At 42.6% G+C, this 23,016-nt stretch overlaps 1 protein-coding gene across 1 annotated transcript in view; it reads left to right on the forward strand.

Moving 5' to 3' along the window:
* Positions 1-353: 353 nt before the first annotated feature.
* nalcn (sodium leak channel, non-selective) overlaps positions 354-23,016 on the forward strand; it is a 75,270-nt gene continuing 52,607 nt past the window's right edge. Inside the window, exons 1-10 of the mRNA XM_076081857.1 lie at positions 354-395; positions 1,090-1,230; positions 1,360-1,542; positions 3,413-3,496; positions 3,620-3,759; positions 3,856-3,984; positions 8,438-8,589; positions 10,063-10,205; positions 10,509-10,613; positions 15,064-15,150. Coding sequence (XP_075937972.1) covers positions 354-395; positions 1,090-1,230; positions 1,360-1,542; positions 3,413-3,496; positions 3,620-3,759; positions 3,856-3,984; positions 8,438-8,589; positions 10,063-10,205; positions 10,509-10,613; positions 15,064-15,150 — 1,206 coding nt within the window. The remainder of the gene's footprint in view (positions 396-1,089; positions 1,231-1,359; positions 1,543-3,412; positions 3,497-3,619; positions 3,760-3,855; positions 3,985-8,437; positions 8,590-10,062; positions 10,206-10,508; positions 10,614-15,063; positions 15,151-23,016) is intronic.

Raw genomic sequence — 23,016 nt, forward strand, 5'->3', positions numbered from 1 at the left:
CCTCCAGGCCTGTAGGACATTCTCCTTTTTGCATCTCTAGTCTGTCTCTCTGGTTGGTTTCTCCACCCCTTCTGTTGGCCTGGGGATGAACGCACCAATGAGGAGCCTCACAGTGAGTCCCCCCCCCCCCTGGTCCTCCTCCACCCCGCCATCTCTCTTCTATCCACAACACCTCAGTCACTCACTCACTCACTCACTGAGTGTGTCGCATATATGCCTTGATGTCAGACGTGGTGGGCATTCCTGTCTCCTCTGAGCATACTGTAGATGTGGGTAGTGTACTGTACACCATATGAGCCATGATGTTGACTAACTGTTGTGTGTTATTTACAGGGTATGCCTGATCGCATGTTATGTGCAGTGCTGGAGCAATTTCAGCTTTACTTTTCCCTTTGGTATGTGCGCTTTGTCTCCATTCAGAGTCATTTCTTCTTGTGTTCTTATGTTGAAACGGCCTGTACACGTTTCTTTTTTCTGCATACACACATGCACACACACAAACACGGTATGCACGGGTAAAAAAAAAAAACGACGTTGGCACAGCTTAATCTACTGGGCGCCTCTTTTCCCCCCGAGTGGTAAGTGACTGGAGCTGTTCCAATGTGAATACACTCGTCCTGTGTTCCATGTGTGCTACGTTGTGTATCACGGTGGCCATTCAACAATGCAACACATGTTTGGTTTTTCTGTTCTGGCCATTCAAGTCAGGGTACTTTATTTTTGCTGAATATGTCTGGCAGTGATTACATCCCAAGGCCACGATTGATACACAGCTTATTTAATACGTTAATACTATGAATATTGGATAACCCACAGTAGATTTTGTCCAGTCAGACATATGTTAAGAAGTGCACTGGTATTTTTCTAAAGTCAGTTGCTGTTAATATGGCCATATATGACAGGCCAAGGGCCTCTTTGCTGCGTTAAGTACACCTAAAACCTATTTATTTAGATTTATGTTCCACATGATTGGAGTTACAATCAGTGGATCACCCCAATGCCCAGACTTGGATGCAGCCAGAGTGTTTCTCCTGTTCCGCGTTGAGCTTTGTTCACCGCGTGGTCTCCCCGCCTCCCTCTCTCTGTCAGATCCACTCTCTGTATAGCACAGCGAGCCCCAGCATGCTGAAAAGGAAACAGAGCTCACGGGTCGAGGCCCAGCCCATGACCGACTTTGGGCCGGACGAGACCCTCGCAGACAGCGCCGACATCTTCTGGATCAACAAACCAGTGAGTTTGCCACAAAACTATCTCCGTCCTCTTCAAGCCACACGTTTCCGTTATTTTGAAGTCAGCTGGACAGCGTAGAATGTGAAAGAACTATTATGGCGGCCTTTGCCTTCTTTTTGTCTCCTGCAGTGGGTGCACACTCTGCTGCGGGCCTGCGCCATCATCAGTGTCATCTCCGTGTGCATGAACACCCCGAAGACATTCGAGCACTACCCTCCGTTGCAGTACGTGACCTTCACGCTGGACACGCTGCTCATGTTCCTCTACACCGCCGAGATGATCGCCAAGATGCACATCCGAGGGATCATCAAGGTAGCTGTCGAGAGAGTCGTGCGGTCACGGGACGCACGTTAACGAAATCAAGTTAACAAGATTATACGGTTTTTAGACTATAAAATGCCAACAAAGGAAACAGGAAATGCATTGAACTAAAGAGGGAAAATGCAGTTTCATTGCATTTTGGAAGCTACGCTGTGACACATGAAGTCCTTCTAGGTTATTGGAAGAATTTTATTAGAATATTTAGTTGTTGTTTTTTATTATTTTTTTTATTTTATTTATTGTTTTCCATTCTGTCCAGAGTATTGGAGTATTGGACTGATTCGTTTATGTGCATATAACCAGAACACAGTGGAGGCAACCTTCCCGTTACCGGTCCAGTCAAACAACATGGGAACACTGAAGTACACCGTTTCATTTTTGACATAACCGCTTCGCCAGTTTTTGCTAAATATACCGTATTTTCCGCACTATAAAGCTCACCGGATTATAAGGCCCACCTTCAATGAATGGCCTATTTTAGAACTGTTTTTATATATAGGGCGCACCAGATTATAAGGCGCATAGAATAGAATAGCGTCGTAAGCGTGTCTCTTGAAAGGTGCCATTTTGGGGTCTTTATACACACAAGTGGTGTTGGACTAGGAGTAAGCACAGTACCGGTGTTTACCGCGGTGCGGCTTTGTAGTTTACCAGTCGTACTGAAACATTTTGACAGAGCGCCGTGTACAACCAGTATGGATCAACCAATTAACCAATTGATCCATATATAAGGCGCTCCGGATTACAAGGCGCACTGTCGTTTTTTGAGAAAATTAAAGGCTTTTAAGTGCGCCTTATAGTGCGGAAAATACGGTAAGTGGAATTAGGTAACAGCCACTTGACACCTGGCCGACTGCATGCTGGTCCATCAGCCCTTTTGTGTTGCGTCAGATTTCAGTCAGGCTTTAGAAAGGCAACCTCACTGGTTGCATCGACCTGTACGTTCAGATGAATCGACATGATTAAAGAAGAATCTGAGGTAGACAGATTATGTTCTTTCGAAGCATCCAGGAACGGACAGCTGGCAGATGAAAGGCCCGTAATTACTGCCATAAAATGTGTAGACAGCTTAATTGGCAAATCAAGGATAATAAGCAGAGAGGCACCGGAGGACACCTGTGCAGGGAAACTGCATGACAACTGGAACATTTCGTATATATATATATATATATAGTATATATAGTATATATGTATATATTCAACATTGAAAGTACTACTTTGTAGCTAGTTAATAAAAGTGCCTGCACAAAATATATAAAAAGAATGATCCTCACAACATGGTAAAGTAATTGCATGCTCTTGTTCTTGTCAGTGTATAATCAAACATGGTCTTATCTGTGGAGCACACACCCTCCTATTTACAGCCTTTCTTCCTGTGGAAGACTGACCCCCTAAGAGCTTCTCTCTCTCTCTCTCTCTCTCTCTCTCTCTCTCTCTCTCTCTCTCTCTCTCTCTCTCTCTCTCTCTCTTTCTCTCTCTCTCTCTCTGTCTGTGGTAATTAAGTATGCCCATTTTTGCCCCATGACATTTCAGTTTGTTCACACTTCAGGGGCCTGATCATTCTTTTGTCTTTTCAGGTCGAAAACAAGGCTGTTTTAAAAATTGCGGTCAGACACAAAGACAGAATGGCACTTGATATTGGAACCATTGTCAGCGCTATGAATCCTAGCAGTTTTAAATGCTTAAAACGTCTCAGGCTGTCTTGTAATTGTTAGAATGCACCACATTTTCGTGGAATCTATGGCCTTGGATAATGAAGATGCTCACAATGTTGATTCATATTTCTTGCTCCTTTTCTTCTCTTGCTGTTCCTCTCTTGTTTTTTGGCCTCGTGTTGATGCCTCTGTTTCTCTCTGCACAGGGGGACAACTCCTATGTGAAAGATCGCTGGTGTATGTTTGATGGATTCATGGTGCTTTTCATCTGGGTGTCCCTGGTGCTGCAGGTATATTGCAACATATTTTTTATTATGTTGCCATTTTTTTTAATTTCAGCCCTCAAAATGCTTGGACAGCGTTGTAGTTGCTTGGTTTTGTACTTCTTAACGATCCAATCCTCTTTGTGTCAGGTGTTTGAAATAGCGGAGCTGGTGGATCAGATGTCTCCGTGGGGAATGTTGCGGATCCCCCGAGCGCTCATTATGATTCGGGCCTTCCGGATCTACTTCCGCTTCGAGCTCCCTCGCTCCCGCATCACCAACATACTGAAGTAGAAACACTGTCATGAGCATTCCTCCTCACTACGGCCATCACGATTAGTGGATGGTTCGCTCAACTTTTTTTTTCCGCTCCTCTGCTTCTGCAGGCGATCCGGGGAACAGATCTGGAGCGTCTCCATCTTCCTGCTGTTTTTTCTCCTCCTGTACGGAATCCTGGGCGTTCAAATGTTCGGAACGTTCAACCATCACTGCGTCACTAATGACACGCAGAAAGGGTAAGAACGAAGTTTCACTTTGGATGCCTTTTTGTTGTTCGTTGACACTCTTATTACTTGTTTTAAGTGCTAAACTGTCATCCTTTAATGAGCACCTTTAAATACCTTGATGGAGGCCGTCTTTCCCGGCTTTAATGGAGGCGATGCATTTCATTTCTTTTTACTGAAAACGTTTTACTGAAGCAATAATGGTTAGTGAAGTTGTTTTAAGAAGCTAGAAGATACTGTACACAGAGTGTCTTTTCCTTATTACAGTTTATGGAGGAGGCTCAACACTAAGTGCAAAAACATCCAAGCGAAACACCGTTGGAACATACATGAGCCTGACATCCAGCCAGACATTTAATCCGTGCGTTACGGGCTGTAAAAGCCGATTTTAGATAATTTGCCGGCAAGCATATTTGATCGTAACATAAATAGCCTATGAATACAGCTACTGAAAAACCCCTAAATATGTACTGTAGGCCCCCCTGATCAGTGTTGATGAGTTCTTCCTGTGGGCTTTGTGCTCGCAAGTTAATATTGTGATTTCTGCTTTGCAGAGGTGGTAGCTTGTTTTACAGTCTGCCTGTGTGAAACACTGCAGGGGTCTGCACAATCTGGATGCTGCATTAAACGACCTGAAGCTACTTTTGCATTTAATGCACTACACCCAGCTGCCAGATTTCATATTAAAGTTATTTTTGCAGCATATTATACATACTTTCTGGCTCTTCTCTCTCCATTTCTTTGCTTGCCTTCTTCTTATCCCATAGCCGTTTCTTTGCGTCAGCTTGAATAGAAGGTGTTCAGTCATGTGCTTCTTTCGGCCTATCGGTGCCATTGCCCACGTTAACACCTGTATTTTTTTAACACGCAGAGAATTGCAATTCCTGGGATGTGACAATTAAAATCAATTCCATTCTGAAGCAGCTTTTATAACCAAACGCGCATCGTGAAGACTATCTGTACGGGTGTGCTGTTCATTGCAATTATGATTCCAGCCAGAGATGGGACGTAAATCAAAGGTTCTAACAGAGACAGACCTTTGGTAACTTAGTCCTCTTTAAATATAACCCTGTTATGAGAATGAATATTGCACATTTTTATAATATTAGACAAGACTTGATGGGGAATATCTAACGTCAAACCTAACGTCGGTGTGGTGCAACAACACAGTGTCTTTCTTTGAGACAAATAGCCTTCCCCTGCACATGCCATGGTAGTCCATTTAGTGTGAAAGCTCAGTTATACAGAGTCTGTGTCCTCTTTTCAGCCCACATTGTGACATCCGCTCGAATGAATTACAGCAAAGCAAAGATGGGTCAACTGATCAGTCAGTACAGTAGGTAGGTATCTACTGAGCCGAGTCTCAGATCCTGACTGCATCTGGTCTTTGGTAATTAGTTTGGTGTGACCTTCTAAGCAGTAGCCTTTACACATTAAATTGGCTCTCCTTAAGTGGAGCAGCACCTTCTTTCCATACCCAATAGTGTTATTCATTCTAGTAATTTAGAGGGTACATAGGCAAGAGCTCATTACTGGAATACCTTGTTTACTTTAAACATCGGTGTTCAGCACATTATTGCAGCGGGAAGCACAACAACTTGTGGGCAGATGGCGAAATAAAGTCATGTTTCTTAAGAATAATATAGCCTTTATTTGGGGGCAAAATAGGAAAAGAAAGTTCAATTATTCTATTGAAATATTCAATGCACTTTAATTGAATTGCCCTAATCTTTAATTGTCTTTAGAAAACTCTAATTAAAGAGAAATGGCCAGTCGGCACCAGGGGAGATGTAGTATGGGGGAGTTGTGATGGTTTGTGCAGATCGCTGTGCAAAACTATAATTTTTGAAGGATCTGATTTCAACCATTGGGTTGAGGATGATGATATGAAACAGAGAACAGGACTCCCTGCGGAGACAAAAGACGGGGGAAGTGACCATGATTAAAGCCCCAGGCTGCAGAGAGAGTTCACACTCATTGTGATGATTAATAAATTCCTTCATTGTCCTGCTTAACGGCTACCCATCTACCTCCCGTCATATATCTTGTGCGCCCTATAGGGACACGGCATGCATCGACCATCAGTATCAGGAAAGATAGCAGAAGACATTGTCACATTTATAGCTGACGTCCCTTTGTAATATTATTCCAAAAGTGTGGCGTGGCAGCTGCACATGAAATTTGTTTGCTGCTGTGCTCCTTTCCCTAAATCCCTCACATACATATGCTCCTATTGGGATATTTTAGAAATATGTCACACAAGGACTGATGTGTCTAATCTCTATCTGCCATACGCCCTTGGCACAAAGTCAAAGCTCCCTAGCTTTTCAAACACAGGGGATTTGATGGGAATTGGGGGGAAAAGCATCAGGGGGGACATTTTCTGATATGGATGTTAGATGAAAGGGTTTTGGATTTGTGAACAAAGTGGGGTCCTCTTTTGTCGATGTCAGGATTTTTGCAATCGACCTCGTCGCTATTTAACTCCATGGAATGAATGACATGCACAGGTTTGTTCAGTGTGAGTTGGATCTACAGAACGGGGCAATTGTGGTTTGTGTGTTTTATTCTTGATTTGATATTTTGAAACAATTTATGTAAAATTAACATTTCAGAGGGAAAGAAATTAAATAATGTGACATAAAAAAACACTACACTGTTTTTAAATTGTATGGGAGAAAATGTATTATTAGCATATCCCATGCTAAACCCACTGATACAGTGGATTATGTGTCAACAAGAGCTTGTTGACAGGACCTCACATTTTCCAATTATGCAAAGCATTACAAATTAATTTTGGTTTGATCAAAAACCAAACCTGAATAATCTTTTATCACAAAGACGGTTTGTTTTTCATTTGACTCACCGAATTATTAATATTGCGTTACTGCTGGACATTTGGTCTCTCATCCGAGGCTTCATTTATCTCCTCTTTGTCCCCAAGAAACGTGATTCATTTGATAAGATACAGTGGTATTATTCCGCCCCCGGCGTAATAAGCTCTATCGGATTCATCACCCAGCCTCTGATTGCCCTTTGTGATAGCGCAATATATTATCCCTTCTGATCCTGTAACCCTAATAAACAATTTGGACGAATGTCTGGGCAGCCAATTTGAAGGCATTCATTTTCATTAGAGTAATCAAGCAGCTCCGGGAACAACACCTGTGTGTGTGTGTGTGTGTGTGTGTGTGTGTGTGTGTGCAGGCAGGCAGTAATCATCTGTGTATGAACACGCGTGGACAAAATTGTTGGTACCCTTCCGTTAAAGAAAGAAAAACCCACAATGGTCACTGAAATAACTTGAAACTGACAAAAGTAACAATGAATAAAAATGTACTGAAAATGAACTAATACAAATCAGACATTGCTTTTGAATTGTGGTTCAACAGAATCATTTAAAGAAACAAACTAATGAAAATGGCCTGGATAAAAATGATGGTACCCTTAGCAAAATATTTTGTTACACAACAATTTGAGGCAATCACTGCAATCAAGCGATTTCTGTAACTCAATGAGACTTCTGCACCTGTCAGCAGGTCTTTTGGCCCAGTCCTTGTGAGCAAACTGCTCCAGCTGTCTCAGGTTTGAAGGCTGCCTTCTCCAGACTGCATGTTTCAGCTCCTTCCACAGATGTTCAGTAGGATTTACATCAGGGCTCATAGAAGGCCACTTCAGAATAGTCCAATGGTTTGCTCTTATTCATTCTTGGGTGTTTTTAGCTGTGTTTTGGGTCATTATCCTGTTGGAGGACCCATGACCTGCAACTAAGACCAAGCTTTCTGACACTGGGCAGCACATTTCGCTCCAGAATGCCTTGGTAGTCTTGAGATTTCATTGTACCCTGCGCTGATTCAAGACACCCTGTGCCAGATGCTGCAAAGCAGCCCCAGAACATAACCGAGCCTCCTCCATGTTTCACAGTCGGTACAGTGTTCTTTTTTTGTATGCTTAATTTTTGCATCTGTGAACATAGAGCTGATGAGCCAAAAAGCTCCAGTTTTGTCTCATCTGTCCAAAGGACATTCTCCCAGAAGCTTTGTGGCTTGTCAATATGCATTTTTGCAAATTCCAGTTTCAAAACTGGAGCTTTTTGGCAAGTCACATCAGCTCACACACGCAAAAATGAAGCACCTACCTACTGTGAAACATGGAGGAGGCTCTGTTATGTTCTGGGGCTGCTTTACAGCATCTGGCACAGGGTGTCTTGAATCAGTGCAGGGTACAATGAAATCTCAAGACTACCAAGGCATTCTGGAGCAAAATGTGCTGCCCAGTGTCAGAAAGCATAAATATTTGACTTATAAACTCCCTGGTTTCATTACAGAGCACATTATAGCTGTCAAATCTTAGAATGACAATTGATACTTGTACCTTCTCTTTTCATGATACTGATTCCATTTACCACACATTGCACACTTCTCTTTAATAACAGTTTGTTTTGTTTTTTTAACCTTTTTGTCAGTAATGTGACATGGAACAGCTTGGCCATCCCAGACACCCATTGTTCCCCTGATGGGGAGGGCTACCAGTGCCCTCATGGCTTCAAATGCATGGACCTGGAGGAGCTGGGCCTCAGCCGACAGGAGCTCGGCTATAGTGGCTTCAATGAACTAGGTATGAGCTGCACACTTAACACGTTTAATGCATTCAAACACTGTCTGATAAGGACTAAACGTCCGTGAAGTAATTCACATAAATAAAAGCTTTTGTTTTCACTGTTTTTGTCCCAATTAAAAGGTATCGTATATTCTGTGGCAGAATGACCCAGTGTGAGAAAGCGAGAACTAAAGTGCTGCACATACCAGCTACCGGTGTGAAGCAGTGCCATACGGCAGCGTCCTGCATTCTTATCAGCTGAACGGCGCTCAGTTCCAGTGTCGGTGCACAGTGCAGCGCCCCTAATCTGTAGATAGCCGTGAAGGAGAGGGAGAGCTTCACAATAAACCTCACCTTGATTCAGACATTACAGACTGGAACGTGAAGCATTCAGTGCAATTTACAGCCTAAACCTTCTGGTCTATCGACACACTTCATGAATATTAATGTAGCTTTTACTGTGACGCTTAAGTGCCTTGTATAAAAACCCTGACTTTATTATTATGTGCGATCCTATTTTTAGGAATGGTTCTCACCTCCTAAAAGAGTTTATTGAGGATAAAGATGTACTATTTTTATCACACCCATGCAGAGGGAATAAATAGTTCATAAAGATACACTAAAGCCCCTTTCCCACTGGACAAACACCCCAATAACAACCACTAACATCTGGCTTTTGTCTTTTGAGGGAAAGGTTACAATCAGTATTTATTGTCAGTGATGGAAATTTGATTCCCGGTTGGATGCCCTACTTCTCACGATGCTGTGACGTATGTTGAAGTGAATATATAATATATAACCAACAGGGATTTGGACAGTTATTATAATTATTCAAAACTGAAGCTCTACTCAAAGCCACCAGATAGATATCCAGTCATTTTACCTCGCTGATCATGGAAACATTCAAACTAAATAAAACGAATCAAAAGCCGTCTTTGTTAGTCTTTACACCGTTCCAACTATCACCAACTCTGGTTTGGTCGAAGTAAAGCCATAATTCGTCGAGTTGACTTGAAAAGAAACAGAAGTTATATGCTCTCCTCAAAGCTACCAGACTGCATTGACAGAAACAGTCACTTTAACTCGCCGATCGTTGTAAAAACACATTTCGACAGAGACAAAAGAAACTCACAGAATTTAGGTTAATAAACTACATCTGACCAGATTAGTTGCTGACGTGCGTTAAAGATAATCTCATCGGATTAATGAGCCTGTGTCTGTCTGAGTTGGAATTTAAAGTCTTGTCATTATAAAGAAGGGAGGATGCTGTGTTTTTCACGGGCTGTCAGAGCCTACTTTCATTATATAGAAACTCAAGGTGTTGTCTTTTTTGAAAGGCTTAGTTTGAGGGGAGCCATGATAATTGGAGCGAAGCTCACAGACATCACCGCGTTAAACGAAAGGCCGACACTGACACTTATTTCAATAACAATCTCTGCTTTTCATCTGACTGTACACCTCTCCACCTCCTCTGTCTGTCTTTGTTTTTAGGTACGAGCATCTTTACCGTGTATGAGGCGGCGTCACAGGAGGGTTGGGTGTTCCTCATGTACAGAGCCATCGACAGTTTCCCACGCTGGCGCTCGTACTTCTACTTCATAACTCTCATTTTCTTCTTGGCATGGCTTGTCAAGGTTAGAGCCAGTCTCTCTCTACACTGCACTTTTCATAATGCTTTCGGCTCCCATGGCGCGGAAGCATGGGAGAGCTGAACACCGAAAGGTTTCGGTTAATTGACATAACCTAATCTTTCACCTGCAGACCCAACCATTTCCCCTTGTTAGTGGAATGTTCTCTGGCTAATGAGAGAAGGAATATCCCGTCACAGATAGTTAAAGGAAGTCGGGAGACTGACCTGCCCTTTGCCATTTTATTTTGAATCGCCCCTACCTCTCTCACCGTCTCTGTTTCACTCCCTCTCTGTCTCCCCTTCACAGAACGTGTTCATTGCAGTCATCATCGAGACATTTGCCGAGATAAGAGTGCAATTTCAGCAGATGTGGGGGTCAAGGAGCAGTACCACCTCCACGGCTACAACACAGGTACAACGTTCACACTCGACTTTATGTGGCTCCTTAATCTGACCTGATTCTAAACATTTCCTTCAACTCCGGCTTTCTTTAAAGCTGGTCATCTTGGGACAGAGTGCGAATAAAAAACAAAAAAAGAAACTGTCCATTCATCAGAGTTCAGCTCATCAAAGTTGCATGAATTCAAGAATCAAAGGAATGAGCCCGAACGCATTTTGACAGGAATGGCTTTCTTCAGGGTTACGAGAGTGCACGGTCATCAATAAATGCCTCCACTTCCGTTGGAATTGGAAGCCGAAGGGTGCTACACATGTCTGTTTTGATGCTAGCGGGTAGAGAGTGTCTGCTTTGGCGACTACAGGCTTGCATCTGTAAATTCCGCTGGCTTCATCAGACCATTACCATCTGCTTAGTTTGAAATAGTTGTGATTTAGAGTTGACACCTCCAAGTCTGAGGCCCGTGGTATTCTGTCTGTAAATGGTGGATTGCCCTCCTTTGGCTGGAAGCAAGTTACTTACATGAGTGAAGGAGTTACAGTCACAGGGTTTTGTTCTCAAGTAAGGGTAAGATATGAAAAACCAAGGGCAAAAGACCGACAAGCAGATTAGTGCATCGCCAACAGTACCAAGCTGTCACGGTAAAGAGCGAGCTGAGCCTGAAGGGTAAGCTCTTGATTTACCAGTCAGTGTATGTTCCAAAGGGCAAGAGGTTTGGGAGGTTGACTAAATTCATGTGATCAATAAGGCAAGTGGCTGGAAATGGTTTGTATCACAGGACGTCTGGTGTCTCCCCGAGGGCCTTGGTAGGGAGGTTGGTTCTCCTGAAAGAGCTTGGAGAAGAATCGCTTCTCCTTGTCATTAAAAGGAACCCTCTCAGGTAGTCTGGGGCATCTGATCAGGATGCTTCCTAGACACGACCCTTTGGAGGTATGCTGGGCATGTCAAACTGGAAGAAGAACAGAACATACTAGAGGATATGGCTGTGGACACCTGTGCTACCTGGCTTAGCCTTATTTTGCCCAGCCTCATGCGGCCTTATACGATTCACTTTTGTAGCAGTGGCGATTTAGTTACTTCAAAAAGACTTTGCATTAGTTTATCTGCGTCCTTTTTAAGACCATGAACCGCAATATACCTGGCTTCGATCCGGCTGGATATCTTTTTTGCATCTTTCTCCCTCATTTCCTGTCATCTCTCCTCTATTGCTATTTAATTAAGGCACAAAAAGCCACTTCCAAATAATTTGATAAAACAAGATAGATAAGATTGCAAATGTTAGACTGTTAATAAATCAACATGAACCACTAAGCGAGTGACAACCCCAGAGTTTACATGAGCAACTTTGGCAAATACTATGAAAGACATATGTCTTCAAAGAGATTCATCAGATTTATTTTGAAGAAGCAACTACTTTTTACAACATTGTATTTGGTCAGATAGGAATGTTGAAAAGTAAATGACTTGTCATGAGATCAGGCCATAGATGGATATACACTAGAGAGAGAGAATAGGGAATACTGACAGTCGTTATGGCCTGAAAATACATTCAAGGTCATAAAGAAGGGATTTGGGTGAGGGAAAAGTAATGATGATAAAATATGTTTGACAGTTTTTGGGGGTTTAATTCTATATATGCCCGTATATATTTCTCCCATCATTCAGTCCAGACAGTGTTCAGTTCAGAAGTTAAAACATTTAGCTGTCTTTAAAATCTTCTCTCCGGTATGATCGGGGCTTTGATTAATGCTCATTTCTTTCTTGAAGCAACAGGCATTTGATTGCGTCCTCCAAGCTTACAGTAGGCTGATATGGGTTGACCTACAGGGTTGGGGGTTAGGGTTTGAAGCAGGGAAAATCAAGGGAGTGGGAGAAATGATCTGTTAAAGGTTTGTTTTATGATTACATTACAAGTGAAAACTGACGATGAAGAGGCAGAAAATCAGAGATGTTACCTGTTTTAGAAAAATTCACAGAAAATATAGAACACTACATAAGGTGTTGTGTATATATAGCAGCAGCCAATTAAAATGCAACAATAAATAATGAATATTGTGGATAGATGCATGGATATGCATTTGTATTTAGCAGATATTTTGATTGAAAAGAGAAGCTATAGTTCACTTTCACTAAAGCACATCTGAAATTATACATTTGGATTGGATTAGTTAAGAATCCAAATCCCCTTTTAAACATGTGACAATGTTTATTTCATTATAATGAAGTTGGCCTGTCAAGCAGTGAACTGTTTTCAGTACTGTTCTTTATTAAAAATGATACATCTCGGAAAGTCATGACACGAGAACCTCTGTTCTTTCCATCATGATGGCAAACAGGCTGGTGCCACCGGCGTGTTTATACCGCCACGACCTTGAAAACAATTAGCCTTTCTTTCCATTATCCAAATTAATTGTTATCACATCGTCATGCCCCAATCTTCATCTTAGAGGGGGGACAACTAATTAGCTGTGGCGTAACACTTAACTGTCAATCACAGAGTCTGAAACAATAAGCTGCCTTCCTCATGCTCCTGAGAGAGGAAGGCTGGTGGCCCTGGGAGACACAACCCATGCCACAATCCCCATTCCTTGATTTTGCCAGGTTATTGAGTCTTTCAATAGAGATTAGGCTGTAATTTGTTGATGAAATAACAATGGATGAATCCACTTTTGTTCCATAGGATCTGTTTTTTTGTCCCATATTTAAATGAGTGGAGTTGTAATTAAGGGCTGAACTTGAAGTTGAATTACATTGAAGTCTAATTTGGCTTAACTGAAGTTGAATTATACCAACCCTGTGTGTTTAGCATCGAGCTTGTAGAATGTATTCTCTTTGCCATGTTGAACTAAATGCAAGATGATAAAAGCTATAGATTGGGGCACCACAGTCTTGCCAGGCTGTGATAAATCATGAAGCCGATGGGACAGCTTTAAGACGTCGCTGAAACGCAGGGGGGGGGGGGGGGGGGGTACAGAATGTAATTAAAGAGTAGATTGACGAATGGGGCCGAATGACTGAAGAATTTGTTTGTTTTTTTAAACTTCAACAACCTTCAAATTTGACTTGGTTCTCAGTTTTATGGATGTCGTTCTCGCCAGTTTGTCAATTCAATTTAAAAGGACATTCATGCAAAAAAGTTCTGCTCTGTGGCTTCTAACAACCTATTCACAGAATATAGCATCGGTATTGGACTATTCAGTAAAATCTGGATTATATGGATTTCAACAGTAATGTTGCTTTTTTAGATTAGTTGGTTTTAGCCATGCTAGTGATATGTGGGTCTGTCAGGTTGGTCGGTCCTCCACTTTGGTCCAGACTGAAATATCTTAACAAATATTGGATGGATTGCCATTTTGTACAGACATTCATTGTCCTCAAAGGATGGATCCTACTGACCTCATATCCCCTGACTTTTCCTTTAGGGCAGGTCAAAGTTTTTACTCTTCTGGTAAAATATCTCAACATCTACTGTACAGATTGGCACACAATTTTGTACAGACGTTCGTGAACCCCAGAGGATGAATATTAATGACTCGGATAGTCCTCTGACTTTTCATCTAGTGGCAACGGCAGGTCAAACTTTTTTTTTCTTGTTTCTCCCGTTAAATATCTCAACATCTTTTGTACGGTTTGGCACACAATTTTGTACAGACATTCATTGTCCCCAGATGATGAATCCTAATGGTTTGGAGAATCCCACCATGAGGTTGACATGTTACTTTGAATGAAACGTTTCAACAGCTGTTTGATGGAATGGATGAAATTCAACCAATGCCTTAGTTTATGACAAAATCCCATACCTAATCATTTTGTGCCAGTTGCAAATGCTAGCATGCTAACATGCTAAACTAAGATGGTGAAGATGATAAGTATGTAGTTCAATGTTGTCACTGTCAATTTTGAGTGTTAGTGTGCCGACGTTAGCATTCAGCTCATGGCACCACTCTCACTGAGCACCTCGCACAGCGGTGTAGACTGTTCTCATTGTGTTACATGGTTGAGAAGATTCAGTCCTTACGGCAAAGTTAGGCAACTAACTGATACTCATCTGCCAAGTTAACAGAGTATGAGATGAATGACATGGCATTTTGGATCCAGTTGTCACGATCGTGCTTATTGCTAAGATGTTGTCTTCGTCTTCAAGGAGAATGATATTCGTGAGTGAACCAGCCTGTCTTGTGAGTCTGATGTGTCTCTGCTGTGACACTTGTTTGTTTTTATTTCTGGCGATCGGTCCTTAGGCCCACATACTGTATTTAGCAGCTCTGTCATGCTGCTTTTGTATGATGCCTTCAGCCTTTTTTTTGTGGCCACAGATGTTTTATGAAGATGTAGCCCAAGGGTGGATGTGTACGTATGAGTTCTGGCCAGTCCCTTGAATGGTGTGCAGGTTTTTTTTTGTGTGTGTGTGTGTGTGTGTGTGTGTGTGTGTTTCAGTCCCTCATGTGCTGTCCTTGTGCCACAGATGTTCCATGAAGACGCTGCTGGGGGGTGGCAGCTCGTAGCTGTGGACGTCAACAAACCTCATGGCCGAGCGCCCGCCTGCCTCCAGGTAAACCCACACATAATTAATATGCTGCTGCTGCTGCTGGTGTAAAGTGTTTCACATGTGCATAATTCAGCTTATGTTAAAGGTCACGCCTGAACATACATGATTTTAAACTTACCTGAACAATAAAATCTGACTTTGTGTGTGCTGAACCTTCTATTATTTAAACGTCTCTCTTGATGTTTGTATTGCTTGGTATTGATGGAGAATCAGTAGACCTCATCCATTTAACAAGTGCCACAGTGGTGTGCGGTATCACCTCATTGTTTTCCACGTTTGTCTGTGCCTTCAATGGCCGTGTCAAACGGCCAAATGATGGGATTTTGAACGAGGGGAGGCTCGTGTTTGATGTGTAGAGCTAATGACGTTGGTCTGGCGACAGATGCGTTTTTAAATGACGCCTTCGTCGCCTGGTGGTCGGTGTGATCCAAATGGTTGGGCTTTAAAGATAAGCCGAAAGCAGCGGGCGTTCCTCGCAGCTGGCCCACTGTTGATAGCGGTAAGGTGTAAAAAGGCTGGGTCCTCGCTGTGAGATAGTGCCGACAGCCTGTACGGGCTATGAGAGGGAGAGGAGAGCTGTCAACGAACCCCTCGTGGTGAAAACGCTGTTCCAGAGGTGAGCATGAAGGAGGCGCACACACAAACAGAGCGTGGACGAGGGCACGTATAGGAACAGAGAAAAGGGGAGTAAAGAAGAAGGGAAAAGCACGGGAAAAGGAAGGACGTGAAATATGCAGTATTCCCATTAAAGCAGCACGTACCCCAGAGCCTCAGCATCAGTTGGAGGGAAGATCTAGACAACCGGAGGGATAAACACGGCTGACTTCCCTCTGAGCCCTGTGCTCTGTTACAGGGAACACCCAAAGGCTGCTTCATCTGCCTCATTCGCTCAAACCAAAGTAGCTATTACTGTCTTCTCGTGCCAACAAGAAGAAGACCGCTTCTAACGGTCAAATGACAGGGTTAACAGATTGACAGACGGAGTCATTAGGGCCGTGTAAATGGAGAAAGAAAAGGGTCAGAGTGGTTTCTCAGTGTTAGATTACATTACAGTCATTTAGCAGACTCTTTTATCCAAAGCAACTTACAATTCAGATTCTATCACATTTCTACACCGTAGGCACAGCTACGGGAGCAATTTTGGGGTTAAGTGTCTTGCTCAAGGACACATTGTCATGCGACTAGTGGAGCCGGGGATCGAACCGCCGATCCTCTGATTGAAGGACGGCCCTGCTATCCACTTAGCCACAGTCGCAGCCTTCATTCAGCGTGGCTCTAGCAGACCTTGTAGTCAAGCACCTAGACATCATGTTACCACAGCTGCGTGAAGACTTTCACAGCAATAGCTCTGCCAGTGATGCCAGAAACCTATAAGGAAGATTTATTTCCTCATTATTTCACTGATCTTTTTTTTTTTTCTCCTGATGCATTAATTATGTAGATAATCAACTAAATTGTTAATCCTACTGCTATTCTTCATTGTCCACCACAGAATCCATATCAACATTAATAGAGGTTATATTGATGTTTAATCATCAGGAATACCCATAATGCCTTGATTATATGATGGATGTTGTGATTTGCAGTTCTAAACTCTGCCTGTTATCATCCATGCAGTGCTTCTCTACAAGTGTAACCCATCTTTTAAACCCAACTCTTTCCATCCATTGCAAGTGGATATTTTCCTGCAGATTTAAAGTGGTAGACTTTATTTAGTCTCAGCATTAAGTAGTCTAGACTCTAGACCAGGGGTCTCAAACTCATTTTCACTCCGGGCCACATCAGCATTATGGTTGCCCACAAAGGGCCGGTTGTAAATGTAACTACTCGTAACATATTGTTAAATAACTCTCTGCATTTGATTATTGTTTATTCAAGTGTAAAAATATTGTACATGCAGGTATATAAATGTAAAAATATATTTAAGCACATTTATGTTATTATAACTTAAATCCTTTTAATTTAGGGTTAAGAAACCCACATTACTCTATCAAAGATCAAACTATTAAAGAAAATAACAAAGACAAATATCAAACACAAGTTATTACAATAACTTTTTCAACGCTTAAAATCCTTTCAAGGGTGTGTTTGCACAATCCCACGTGAAGTATTTCATCTGTTGTAAAGCCACGTTTAAAGTAGTCTTCAATGTACTCACAATACATTTCATGTCAAATGTACAGTAACCAGCCAAAGAGCTGCTTCTGTGACTGTGTGTTTAAGTATCTCATATTCGACTTTCTATCTCATAACTTCGACTTTCTATCTCATAATTTCGACTATGTGGATATGTTTGTTATCAAGTCTAACTTTAAATTAAAAAAAAAAAAATATATATTTTATAACTTTATTTTTTTTTGCTGGCGGATTCGCGGGCCACATAAAATGACGTGGCGGGCCGGATTCGGTCAGTGGGCCTTGAGTTTGAGACCCCTGGTCTAAAGGCTTAAATGTTTGCTGTGCTCAGTTGAAAGTTGCACTCATGTCAATTACAATGAATTCCAAGAATTAAAAAACTTTCATAGTGTTTGATTCGTTATTATGTTCTTATGTTTGTTGCCAGGTTTCCCTGCAAGCAGGAGCCGCTCTATGCATGATCTACAGATACAAGTAGTATGTTGTATTGTGATATATTTTGAAGTACTTTGGTAAAAATGTGAGTATTGTGAACAGAATGAACAGGCAGATGGGCAGCAGAGTACCAGATTGTGCAGCAAACAGTTTCCGTGAATGTTTTTTCGTCATTGAAAATGATTGGAATCCATACAAATATTCAAGCAACCATTCAACAGCCACCTTTCAAGTTTACAGACGAAGAATGTTGGACTCTTAAATCCAGATTTTGGCAAAAAAGTGTGACATTAAAGTACTTTTGTTGTTATTTCAATTGCTGCCTACTCGAGCATTACAAGTGTCAAGCGCGAGGCAAATAATAATCAAGTAGTGTGAAAGCTGAATAGTACTGAGAGGGTGACTTTGACATGCAGCGTGCCGTGCTTGACTTCAGAAGTCAATCCGTTGTGTTCAGATGCCAGTCATGCAATGACAGCATTTCGTGGAATCTCAAGCCATCAAAGCACTCTGAAAGTGTTTTGATTTTTCTGACGGTGTCGGGGGAAACCACAAGATCGAACCCAGCTGTTCAAACCAAACCCCAAGACCTCTTCACAGAGAAGACAGGGCTGCAGCGTAACGAACGTGTTGCTGAGGGAGATACAAGCAGAGATGGTTGATATTGACGGCAAAGTGGACAGCTTAAAAGTGGGCGGACGACACCGTGGTAGCGACCTGTCAATCACAAGGTAGACCCGCCCTAATGCATACCCTGCTTTATGGTCTATTTGACTCTAAATGGACCATCATTTACTAAATGTACAACATGCTGTATTGAAGACTTGAAAGTAACGATTTAGTCCATAAACTCTGAGAAGTAGGGCCATTTTCTCATAGACATCTATACAATCAGACTTCTTTTTGCAAGTAGAAAGAATGCAGGTTTAAGGGACTTCCTCATTGGCTTCCCAATGAGACCATGAGTTTGCCAGTTGATCACTGAATAGGTACATGAGCATTAGTATATGTTGTGGAGGGCAGTGTGCACCTGTTTCTCTCTGTACTTGTTTAAGTATAGTACACAGTATTTATTTCTGTTCTTCGATGTTTTAATTAACGGAGGAGGGAGGGTACGTCATATCACTTTCTTATGATTTTCAACAAATCTTGGATATCCCCCCACTCTCTCTTCCTCTGAAGCCTCACCAAACACCCTTATTTCATTGCTGTTTGACCCACATCAGAAGGGAGCAGTGCTATAGCTGAGTAGACGGGTTAGAGTGGAGACAGGCAGCGTGGATCCAGCCTGCGGGGCCATCTGCGAGTGCCGAGCAAGTGGGGTGTGAGTTCCTGCTCTGCCTGGCTCCAGAGTAATTGGCCGTCAAATGTTTCAAGGGCTGGCGGGTGGGCGCTATCTACAGACATGCGGCCCTGTGAGTGTCGTGCCGTTTTGTGGGCCCGCTGCCCCCACCTACACACCTGCCGGACCGTCTTACATGTGTTGGAGTCAGGCCGCCGCGTCTCTTGACTGTCGGCCTGTCAATCTGCCCGTCGACGTCTGTCCATTTGTGCACCTGGGTGTCAGTCTGGTCTGTCTGGGTCCGACGGGCTGCAGCAGTTGGAGATAACATGTAATTGATTAACCACCTGTTCTTTTTGGAGACGAAACGGCAGCTTCCCCTCCTGAAGGGGCGACAAACCAAAATAGCCCTCAAAACCCAGAGCCTTAATCTCCCACTCTGGACTGTTCAATGTGTTTTATGAACGTGATAATCTTCAGCAGTTTTAATTGTCATTCTGTGATGTTTTTGAGCTCAATTCCTCTACATTTTTGGACTGAACTTTTTGGTTTGAGAAGCTTCAGTTTCTGCTATCTACAGTATTTGCAGTAATAATGGCAGTTGGTGCTCATGAGATCTACCAGTAGCTACTAATCTTGTAACTGCTGCCAATAGCAAAAAACAAAACACCATTACCATATGATAGTAGAACGTGCAGCCAACAGAATATACAATAATCATAAATATCTTTTGGCAAATAGAAGAAACAAACAGAAAACAGAAAACTGTGATCCCAAAAATATGTGAATGTGGTTACACCATGAGTAGGTCACATGTCAGTTCTTCTGCTGGGTAGTCGACCATTTGTCGAAAAGTGGTTTCCAGATTTTCCGGGAGAGATTTTCCTTATCGGAAGGCCTTCCATATGAGTTGGATTTTCCGAGCTCCAAGCTAAAGTGAGGCAGAGTGTGATGACCTGAGCGATGTGATTATCTATGACAGAGTTTACAGGTGAACCACGTATTGGCTTTTATATATTGTCACATATGAGAGACCAGAGGGAGCGGAGCTTGAGGCAGAGCCACAGCTCATAAGCAAGTGCACCTGTGTTCAGTTTGCACTCATCACTCAAGGGAGGATACGTTAGCATAGCCTTGATTTCTTTTTTGTAACGAAGTCTATGTACAATCTTGAATCGTATAAGTCGATGTCTAGTCTGGACCTTAAAAAGGATTGGGAGGGAGGAAATAAACCAACATCCCAAAACGTTGAACTATTGCGTTAAAGCCCAGATTCCCAGGTTGAAGTGCCTAACGAGTCGCCCAGCTGCAACGATAACTGATGCACAAACATGTTAAATCCATCATTTATCGCCACCTGCAGTGTGTTTGCAAAACTGACAACTTAGTCCCCAGTTCACCCATTTGGCAGAAAGCCACAATGTTGCATGCATTGCCAGTAAGTCTGCACTGCATCAATTAGTTAAGCTGTGAGGTTGTCCGCTGTGTGTCTGCTGGCATATCTGTCCGGGATTCCACCAGTGTATTGCAAGCCCGGCGTAACGTTAGCGAGTGTCCGGTGTGACGCTGAGTATGAAGTTAGCAGTAACGTTAAAGCTGTGAACTTAGCAGTGCAGTGTGTGTACAGTTTATTTATCAGTGAATAAATGCTACAACTCCTCAAGACCCGAGCCAGCCACCTGCTGATTAGAGTGAGGGGGGTTAGCCCTGAAGTTAATATCAAGTAAGGCTCAGGCTTAGTTAAGGTAGGTTGATTATTCTCCGTTTGAGACAAGCCACTCCTCTGACTTTTGCTCTGCTTTTTTTAATTTTTAATATTTCAGTCAAAATACTCGACAATTAAACGGTTATCTATTCACATTTGAACTGTCCACAGGAAGCCTGTCATTGCATCACACCAATTAGGCGCCAGTCCACTGTTTATATAGTATAGTTACTTCATGCCGTATCCATCCCATGACACAGTGTTTGCATCCCATTGCTCTGTATCTGTTCACAATGCAGACGTTATTTCTAAGGCTGTTTAGTGTTTCCCTGAGCCTCTCCATTGTGCTCTCGCAGTAGCAGTGTAGTCCGGCGGAGGCTAATGAAGCGTCATGCTTCTTTCCCTGCAGACCTGGTCTTCTAATTAGCCTCTAGTGCTCCACCATACCATAATTACACTGCAGATTGGAGCTTTGGCTGCTTTAAGCAAAAAAAATAACTTGCACACTATACAGATTAATAAAAGTATTTTCAAATGCAGCGTAGACTAACCCTACTTAAAGTTCAAGGAACTAAGGGATGTCTGTATGTGAGGGATTAAGAACGGCTTTTAAATGACCACAAAGGAAGGGCATGCAATGACGATGAATGCTACCTACTTCTAGTAAACCAGAAGAATTGGATTGCATGCTTTTTGCAGCTTTTTGACCTCTCCCCTCCCAAGCCAGAAGGTTACTGATCCTCTGGAGCCCTCCTTTTCCCATGCCACGGTAAAGGTCAGATTGTCTCTGTGTGGGAGACATGTAGAAAAGGGAAATTGTCTGGAGAGGAAGAAAAAACGGCAGAGGAGAACATTGAGAATATTGTTATAGATGGCGAATGTATATAGGGGCATAGTGGGATAGATATACATGTATAATGGGAAACAAAATGACCTGCAAGAGATGTGACCAGCCCTGTGAGATCAACGCTCTCAGATCACAACACGACGACTGTATCAGATTGTTCATTTGGTCTGAACCACAATCAGCCGGATGCACACTTATAGCGAGATATGCTGAAAAGGAATAAAGCAAAAACTCCATAAGGGGTAAGCCAGACAGTAAACGGACGCAGAGGTGGCGGAGCGCGGCAGATATTATTAAGAGTTGGAGGGCGCAGACATGCGGACCATCATGTTTTATTAAGAGCTGTTTTTCCCAGCCAGAGACATGAGTCAGCCTGCTCCTTTCAGGCCTGTAATAAGCCAAGGGGCTCCCACTGCGCCAGATCCCCGACCCAGCAAGATTTTACACACCCACACTCCTTTAGCCCAAAAGTTTTAGATTCAAATAACTCGTTAACAAACTTAGTCACAGATTGGCTGTGCTGCTCACCCGTTTGATAATAGACAAAAGACCTGTTCTGCATCTTTCCTGTTTGCCACTTCTATACCGCACGGTGAGAAAAGAAAAGAGCCTCAACAGATTCACTTGTTTATTCGTCGTCAACAAAACACCAGCGAGGAGACTGAAGAGATGAAATCAAGTAAAGCGGTCCCTAATCCCTCTCAGTTTCCTCTTGATCTCGGTAAACGGGAGAGAGAATTCTCTCGCGGGAGACGGTGCCAGGACACTGCCCCGAACAGTCGGCGACAATTCCTGTGTGAACGCTGTTCTATATCCTGCCAGCCACGTGCACGTGCGCCACACTCGTCTCATGTACCGGTAGGAAAGAGCATTTGTCCTCCTCCTTGGCAGTCTGAGTGAACAGACGGAGCAGGAGGAAGCAGCCATTTGGTCTGCCTGGTGGTGTTACAGTTGCGGCCACTGGACATGCTCCAGGTATTATCCATATATAAATATATTAGTGCTGGGCAACGATTAAAATATTTAATCGCGATTAATCGCATGGATTTTTTGCGATTAATCGAGATTAATTGCATTGTTATGGCAAAGTTCAATAATGAATTCAAAAGTAGTGTATTGCGCACTTTTATTTTTAAAAGTACTGCTATATGAACAAAAGGGCAATAACATTTGGTTCACGAGATGCAGGTAGCATGTTTTATACTTAATGTGAATATAATTCATACTTTGTTGGCATCTTATTCTGAAAACCGGATGTTCGTCTGAAGAAACCGGATGTTGTCTCACGTTAATCTTTCCGCTAACTTTCAAAGTCCTTCGCTCGCTCCCGATCTGTGCCGTTTGAATGCGTTTACCGTGAATTTCAGCATATAGGTGCACTATAGGATGTTTGCTGGCTTTTATTCCACTGTTCTTGTCATCCTCTTGTTGTTATGTCTATGTATTGTCTCTTGTCTTTCAATA

This window comes from Anarhichas minor, unplaced genomic scaffold, assembly GCF_050575085.1.
Source record: "Anarhichas minor isolate MPS153535 unplaced genomic scaffold, ASM5057508v1 ptg000087l, whole genome shotgun sequence".
NCBI lineage: Eukaryota > Metazoa > Chordata > Actinopteri > Perciformes > Anarhichadidae > Anarhichas > Anarhichas minor.